This window comes from Myotis davidii, unplaced genomic scaffold (assembly GCF_000327345.1).
Source record: "Myotis davidii unplaced genomic scaffold, ASM32734v1 scaffold135, whole genome shotgun sequence".
Lineage (NCBI taxonomy): Eukaryota > Metazoa > Chordata > Mammalia > Chiroptera > Vespertilionidae > Myotis > Myotis davidii.
This window is the reverse complement of record NW_006289813.1, coordinates 5,689,045-5,698,066: the sequence shown is the minus strand read 5'-3', so window position 1 is coordinate 5,698,066 and position 9,022 is coordinate 5,689,045. Positions and strand designations below refer to the sequence as shown.

Below are 9,022 nucleotides of genomic sequence, written 5' to 3'. Positions count from 1 at the left end.
GCGCCTCCTCTGAGTCTGGGTATGATATTCTCTTTACTCCTAGTTGTAGAATTTCCACTCAGCCAGCCCTCCTGTGGTTCTGGATGATGTCCGTTCCGTCTTTTAGGTGTAATTTGAATTGGTTGTTCGAGGCAGCAATCTCCGGCGTTAACCTATGCCACCATCTTGGTTCTCCCACTTTCTGCTTTCTGAGATTGTCTTTATTTCTTTTGTCAGTGGTTTGTAGTTCTTATGATAGAGATTGTGCATGTTTTGTTAGATTTATAAGTATTTTAGGGTATTTGGGGTTCTTATTTGGTAAATTTTGATCTCTAATTGTTCAATGACATTTTAGCATATAGATATGCAGTTGATTTTTTTATTTGAATTTTATTACATGACCTCGCTAAACTTAATAGTTTTAGGAGCTTTCTTTTTATAGATTAGTTGTCTGCAAATAGAGGCTATTTTATTTTTTCCTCTCTAATCTATGTCATTAACCTCCTTTTCTTTATTGGCCTGGCCAGGACTTCCAGCATCATATTGAATAGGAATGACAAGAGCAGCCATGTTTGCCTTGTTTCGATCTTAAGGGAAATACATTCTGTCTTTTGCCATTATGATGTGAACTGTTTTTTTTAACAGATGCCCTTTATCAGGTTAAGTAAGTTACTTTCTTTTCCTAGTTTTCTGAGAGGTTGACTTTCGTCAGTTGTTTTTTCTGTATCTGTCAAAGTGGTCATATGGTTTTTCTTCTTCATTCTGTTTATATAGTAAGTTATACTGATTGATTTTGAAAGTTACACCAGCCTTGCATTCCTGGGATAAACTCTAATTAGTTGTGGTTTACTTTTTAAAATATACATATATATTTTCTTAATTAGGTTTGCTGATACTTTGTTGAAGTATTCTGTTTTATGTTCATGAGGGATATTGATTTGTAATTGTATTTACTTGTAATGTCTTTCTCTGGTTTTGATATCAGGGTAATGCTGGCCACATAAAATGAATTGGAAACCATTCCCTTTTCTTCTGTTTTCTGGTAGATATTGTGTAGAATTTGTATTCATTCTATTGTAAATGTTTGGGAGAATTTTCCAGGGAAACATCTGGACCTGCAGTGTTAGAGACTTTTAACTACATATTTAATTTTTAAAATAAATTTACAACTGTTCAGGTTATTATTTCTTCTTGAGGGAACTTTGTAGTTTTTACAGAATTCATTTTATCTATGTTGTAGAATTTATGGACATAAAGTTGTTCATAGTATTCCCTTTTGAGCCTTTTAATGCCTCTAGAATCTATAGTGATGTGCCCCCTTTATTCCTGAAACTGCTAGTTTTTCTTTTCTTTTTTTAGTCAGCCTGATTACAGCTTTAATGATTTCATTAATCTTTTATAAAGAATTAGCTTTTGGTTTCATTGTTGTTGTTTTTTGACTGGTTTTCAATTTAATTGATTTTTGATTGTTTACTTTATTTCTTGTGCTTTAGTTTTGATTTCTCTTTTTATAATTTCTTAAGGTGGATATTTAGATTATTGATTTGAATCTTTTCTTCTTTTCCAATATTAGCATTTAATACTATAAATTTCCCTCTAAACTCTTTGATATACCTCATTTGCATTTTCTTTAGGTATAAAATATTTTCTGGTTTCCCTTCTGACTTTATTTTTTACTCATAAATTATCTAGAAGTTTGTTGTTTAATTCCCAGATATTTGGGAATTTTCCAAATATCTTCTTGTTACTTTGTATGATTTTTCTTTCAAATTTATCAAAGTTTGCTCTATGACCCAGATTATGGACTACCTTAGTGAACGTTCTTTGTGCATTTTAAAAAGTGTAGGATTTCATTTTATTTTTTTCTACTAATGTTAGGTGGAGTATTCTACAAATGCTATTTAGGTTAAGTTGGTTGATAGTGTTGTTTAAGCATTCTTCATCCTTGCTAATTTCTACTTACTTTTGTTCTATCAGTTATTAAGAGAGGAGTATTGAAGTCTCCATATACAATTGTGGATTTGTCTATTTTTTCTTTCAAATTTGTCAGTGTTTGCTTCATGTATCTTGACATTATATGAAGCATTCTCATTTAGGATTCTTATGTCTTCTAGGAAAACTGACCCTTTTTATCATGTTATATCTCACTTTATCCTTGGTGTAGTATTTCTTACTCTGAAGTCTACTTTGTCTGATTAATATGCCACTTGAACATTAATTTGAAAATGTTTGCATGGTATATCTTTTTCCAATCCCCCCCCTTAATCTATGTCATTATATTTAAAGTGTATTTCGAATACACAGCATAGAGTTGGATCTTGTGTTTTATTTTAATATTTTTTTAATTGATTTCAAAGAGGAAGCGGGGGTGGGGGGGCATCAGTCATCAATGATGAGAGTGAATCACTCATCAGCCGCCTCCTGCACGCCCCCTGCTGGGCACTGAACCCACAACCCAGGCATGTGTCCTGACCTGGAATTGAACTGTGACCTCCTGCTTGGTTCATAGGTTGACCCTCAACCACTGAGCAACACACCTAGGCTGGATCTTGTTTTTAAGTCCAATTTTACCATTTCATAATTGGTATGTTTAGACCATTTATATTTAATATAATTATTGATGTGGTTGAGAATTTTAGATCTACCATCTAATCATTTGTTTTGTTTGTCTTCTCTGTTTTTATTCCTCTGTTCTCTCTCTCCTGCCTTCTTTTCTCCTTCTTTGAATTACTTTTTTTAGTATGGTAATTTATTGTCCTTTTTGTTTGTATCTCCTTGTATTTTTTAATGTTTTCAGTATTACAACAAACATATATACTTTGTGTTAATATTTTGCCACTTTAATAGAATATATCCTTAACAACTATATAGGTTCCTTTAACTCTCCTTCCTTTGTGTTACAGTTTTCATGTGTATTTCATCTACGTATATTTATTTATTTATTAATATATTTTATTGATTTTTTTACAGAGGGGAAGGGAGAGGGATAGAGAGTTAGAAACATCGATCAGCTGCCTCCTGCACACCCGCACACCCCCTACTGGGGATGTGTCCGCAACCAGGGTACATGCCCTTGACTGGAATCGAACCTGGGCCCCTTTAGTCCGCAGGCCGACGCTCTATCCACTGAGCCAAACCGGTTGCAGGGGTGGGCAAACTTTTTGACTCGAGGGCCACAATGGGTTCTTAAACTGTACCGGAGGGCTGGAACAAAAGCATGGATGGAGTTTTTGTGTGAACTAATATAAATTCAAAGTAAACATCATTACATAAAAGGGTACGGTCTTTTTTTTCAATAGTTTTATTCATTTCAAACGGGCTGGATCCGGCCGCGGGCCACGGCTGGGTTAGGGCATTGACGCACATTTAAAATTCTATAAGGCAATGCTCAGATTTTTTATTTTCAATAGTCATAAAGAATTTAAAAGGACAAAAATAGTCTGTTGCACTTACTTAGGTATTTATTATTTCTATAACTTCCTCTGTTCCTATAATTCCAACTTTCCCTCTGGTATTATTTCTGTTCAGCCTTGAAGAAACTTCCATTAGCATTTCTTCTAGACCAGGTCTCTTGGCAATGAATGCTGTTAGTTTTCTTTAATCAGAGAATGCCTTTATTTCAACATTTCTGAAGGCTATTTTTTTCTGGATATAGAATTCTAGGTTGACACTTGTGTTTTGTTTTGTTTTAACAATTTAAAGATAATGTTCTGCTGTCTTTTGCCTTTTTTTTTTAAAACTATATTTTATTGATTTTCTACAGAGAGGAAGGGAGAGGGATAGAGAGTTAGAAACATCGATGAGAGAGAAACACCGATCAGCTGCCTCCTGCACACTCCCTACTGGAGATGCGCCCACAACCCAGGTACATGCCCTTGACCGGAATCGAACCTGGGACCTTTCAGTCCACAGGCCGACGCTCTATCCACTGAGCCAAACCGGCTTCGGCCTGTCTTTTGCCTTTTATGATTTTTGATGAGGAAGCTCTAATTATTTGAGTCACTCCTCTATATATGGTATTTCATTTTTCTCTGCTTTCAAGATTTTTTAACTTTGATTTTTAGTGATTTGATTATGATGTTTGGTCATGGTTTTCCTTGAGTTTACCCTTTTTTTGTGGTTAGCTGAGCTTATTAGATCTCTAAATTAATCTTTCTCCAAATTTGGAAAGTTTTGAGTCATTATTTTTCCCAAATTTTTGTCTCTTCTGGGACTCCAGTGACACACTGTTTTCCCGCCTGCCTTTAAGGCTCTGTTATTTTCTGTGTTTTTGTTGTTGTTATTGTTTTTTTTTCCTCTCTCTGTTCTTCAGATGAGATCATTTATATCTTCGCGTTCACTGACTTTTCCTTCTGTCTAATCGGCTCTTGATCCCATCCAGTGAATTTTTTATTTCGGATATTGGTGTGTGTTTTTTTCAGTTCTAAAATTTCTATTTAGTCCATTTTTATAGTTTGTATTTCACTTCTTTCAATAGTGTTTACCTTCATCTCATAGAGCACAGTTATAATAGTTGCTATAAAGTCTCTGACTGATAATTCTAACATCTGGTTCATCTTGGTTGGCATCTGTTGATTGTTTTTCCCTTGAGAATTGATCACATTTTACTGTTTCTTTGTAAGTCAAGTAATTTTGGATCATGGACATTTTGAATATTGTGTTGTGAGAGTCTGGGTCCTATTAAAATCCTCTGGAAAATTTATTTTTTTTAAAGCATACAATCAACCAGAGTAGATTCAGAATATAAGGCCTGTTTCACCTTCTTCAGGTGACAATGTCAATAAAGTCTTTAAGGCCTTGGCTGTGCTTCCTGGGGTCTGTTTCATGCACATGAGATGTTACCAGAACGTGTACCTCTTTGCACACAGTATCCAGGATCCCCTTGCTCCTGCTCCCGAGTGGAGGGTAAGGTTCCCTTTTCCAGTCCTTTCACCAGGTAGATGAGATTTCTCTCAAGTTCTTTGCTGAATATGCCATCTATAAAGTTCCTCTAATGGGTCTAACCTTGTGTCCAAGCCAGAAGAAAAGAGAGGGAAAAGAAAACAGGAAATCATCCCCATATGGCTTGCTTCTTCATGTTTTGTTTCCATAATCTGCTTGTAATATTATTTTATTAATATTTAGCCTTTATGTTTCAGAGTCACTAGATTGCTGCTTTTTGTATTTTGTTCAGATTTTTTGGTTATAATCATGGTGAGAGATAAGCTGTGGTGGCCTTACCTAGTTCAACCACATTTTGTTTTTCAATTGGCATTTAAAAATATGGAAATGTTAATTGTAAATATCTGTGGCTTAGATAGATTATGGCCACTTTTATTTTCTTGTGGTAAAAGTTTATTCGGTATTTAAAATACCAAAATTTCTAAGTGAAGAAGCTTGCTAATATTAAATGTGGAAGAACGTAAAGCATCTCTTTTGGACAAACAAAACGTAATGATCATTTCTGTCTTTATTATTCATTTAACACAACTGATTAAAATAAAATACACACAGACATGTGCCTTTTCAAAGCAAAAGTGTTGTGAATGGCTTTGACGTATTGGTATCTATCTTGTTTTGAAATTAATAAAGAACAACTTGAACTTTTAAAACTTGTGAACTATTTGCTTGAATTAGCTACCTCTTTTCTGAAGAATGTAGAAAGTAATAAATCAAAACCTTAATTCAAATTATAAGTTATGTCTTCTAAATTCACTTTGGCTTTTACCTTAAATAACAAGTGTAATTTTGATTAATGTTTAGTGATTTCATTCACATAAAGACATACATTTAATGAGTTCATTTATATAAAGATTAATTCCTGGTTAAATCATTTAGGGAAGTATATATTTAAGTGAATTTTATCTTTAAGACATTGATATAATAGATAGGCATACTAATTAATAAATACAATAAAGCTTGACACTCCTATAAGGAAACTAGGAAGTTGTTTATTTGTGTTCATTGTGTTCTTTATTTAGAGTGACTTTTTGCAGAATCCATGTATAAAATCTGTTTTTAAATTGAAGTGGCAAACTGGACCTTAGGGTTGTACCTTTTATTGACTTTTTGTCCAAAATGTTACATAAGTAGAAAAGTATTTAACAATAAACATTTGAAATACCTTTCATCTTTATTTGTAACAAACAGTGTTTGAATCTTTGGTTCAAATTCAGTTGTCTTCCTTCCATTAACTCTGCATGGGGTTTGTGGCTTGGATTAAAGGGAGAATTGTGTTATAAAAATGACAGATTTGAATCCATTTTGAAATGGTTTAAAATTTATCATTAGGTATTAGAATTGAAAATTTTTATAATTTTTTTTAATTTACTGCCCTCTCTCCTTTTAAATTAGGTGCTCTGTGGATGTGTATAGTTTTAAATCCCCACTGCAAGTTGGAACAGAAGGCCAGTTGGCTAAAACAGCTGAAAAAGTGGAACAGTGTTGATGTCTGTCCATGGGAAGATGGAAATCATGGCAGTGAATTACCCAACTTAACCAACGCTCTGCCTCAGGGTGCAAATGTCAACCAAGGTTAGTCCACAGTAATATTCTGCTTTCTTTGTATCTAATTGTGCACATACATTTATGCCAGTAACTTACAATGAATATGGGAAAATAATTTCCCCACTTAAGAACTTATTATAACTCAAGGAATTTAATGTCTTTTGACTGTGAATATATGTTTTAATTTTTTTCTGAGACCATTGTGTGCTTTTCTTCATATTCTCAGAATACAGAAGGATGTAATACTTATATGTATTAGTATGGGTTATTTACAGTTATGTAAAACTAGAGGTGGGGTCCCTCAGCCTGGCTATGACCACCAGGGGGCAGCTCCTGCATTGAGCCCTGGTGGTCAGTGCATGTCGTAGCTACTAGTCAACCGGTTGTTCAGTCGACCAGTCGTAATGGTCACTTAGGCTATTGTATGTAGAGATTATATGGTATATAAACTTGCTTATTAACTATTTAATTTGAATGTTTTTAATTTAATAAATCATGGTATAGATTGGTAATATTGAAAGGTTTGTGTTTTTGTCTCTTGGTCAATTCATATTTGGGCTACTGCATAGTCAGTTAAAAATTCTTAGTTTTAGAATATAGCAAGAATTTTATGATGGTTGGAAGGGCATGGGGTGCTGTTGGCATTTGGACTAGGAAAATTCTTCATTGTGAAGGATTGTCTAGCCTACTTATTTCTACCTACTGCAGGCTAATAGTACCCCCTACTTTGGGACAACTAACAAATGCACACAGACATTTCCAAATGTCCTCTGAAGAACCTCTGTCTTACATTTCCATCCCGTTTTGTTTGTTCGTTTTTGAGCTCCTCTATTGGATCGACCCATTTAGCTCAAGTCTTATCTTTTTTTTTTTAATCTTTCCTCTGCTTAACTATTTTTTCTCAACTACTATAGCATTTTCTCCTCTCAGAACCATATCTTAAAAGTAGTTAACAGTTACAAATAAAACTTTCATTCATTAATTCATGTCACTATTTTTGTGTGATTTTGTGCTGTTGCTGCCTTTTTCTATTTTGTTTTTGAGAAAACTTGACTCTAAAGTTATGAAAAATGCAAGATGAGAATTACATGATATCAGAAGGATCCAGAATCAAGACTGTTATTCTATGTGTGCTGGCCCCATATACAGTTGGTACTCCTGGAAAGAGATGAAAATGTGCTGAATGCAAATGTGGGTTAGCATAGTGTTCTCGGTCTCTATAAAGAAAGAATTACATGTATTACTCCACAGGGACTTGTCCAATGAAAAGGATGGAAGTTTTAGGACTTGGGAAAGATGATTGGCTGGCTCTGCTTTGTCTAGAGGTATTTGCCTTGGGAATTCAGTATTTGAAATCTGTCATGTCTTTATTGCTCATGATTTTATTTAACAACTTTGAAGAAAATACATGTACCCCTTATACCCAAATTATTTTCCAGAAGCTCAGAATTTTCAAGTTTAGCAATTCAACATCTTTTCTCTTGCATTGCTAGGAAAGGATATGCCTACACCTATATAGGCAATATCTTTAATCTTTTATTTCTTTATACTTGGAAGTTTCTCTGTTTCACTCCTTACCTGCTTTTGGGGAGCACCATCCTAACATTTTACACTTACTTTCCATTTGGTTACTTTCTCCTTGGTTAAACAGGAATATTCCATTGGCTTCAGAACACCCTTAAACAGTGGTCCCGCCTCCAGATAAAACAGTTCATTTTATTTATGGTTTGGCCTAGGGGTATGAAGTCAGGACCTAGTTTCTGAGGGCAATATTTATAGCTGTTGTGCCTAAAGGCACCAGGGCTCCTGTTTTTAGCATAATGCTCACATCCTCCAGAGGGGCTGTCAGAAGAGAGCTGAACAGGCTGCTGGGGAGAGCCTGCAGTGGCCAGCAGTGCCATTGCAGCTGGGTGTGGAGTGTACAGACAGTGGGCAGAACTGCATGTGTTGGCATATTGAAGTGAATGTGAAGGGCAAATCAGGCCCTGACTTTGCTAGCAGAGATTGATTGTTAGAATTAATTAACAGCAGCAATAACAGTATTAGAATCCACACCCTTTGAAAGAGTAGTTTGTTTGACTTTTTAAAATGTACGACAATGGTAGCCAATTTTTTATTTTTATATTTTTTGATAAAAGAACTAATTTCTCCCATTTTACCTTTCTGAATTTCTCAAGTTTTCTTCACTAACTATGCATTATTTTTTTAAATCTTTATTGTTCAGATTATTACAGTTGTTCCTCTATTTTCCCCCCATAGCTCCCCTCCACCCAGTTCCCACCCCACCCTTTGCCCTTACCCCTGCCACCCACTGTTCTCATCCATAGGTGTGCAGTTTTTGTCCAGTCTCTTCCCAAACCTCCCACCCCCACAGAGTAGTCAGTCCACTCCCTTTCTGTGCCCCTGATTCTATTGTATTCACCAGTTTATTCTACTCATCAGGTTATTTATTCACTTGATTTTTAGATTTACTTGTTGATAGATGTGTATTTGTTGTTCATAGTTTGTATCTTTACCTTTTTCTTCTTCTTCAACTTCTTAAAGGATACCTTTCTCA

At 34.8% G+C, this 9,022-nt stretch overlaps 1 protein-coding gene across 1 annotated transcript in view; it reads left to right on the top strand.

The window, feature by feature from the left end:
- The window catches only part of ZSWIM6 (zinc finger, SWIM-type containing 6), a 94,266-nt gene that overhangs the window by 54,785 nt on the left and 30,459 nt on the right, over window positions 1–9,022 (top strand). Inside the window, 1 exon segment of the mRNA XM_006779573.2 lies at window positions 6,313–6,492. Coding sequence (XP_006779636.1) covers window positions 6,313–6,492 — 180 coding nt within the window.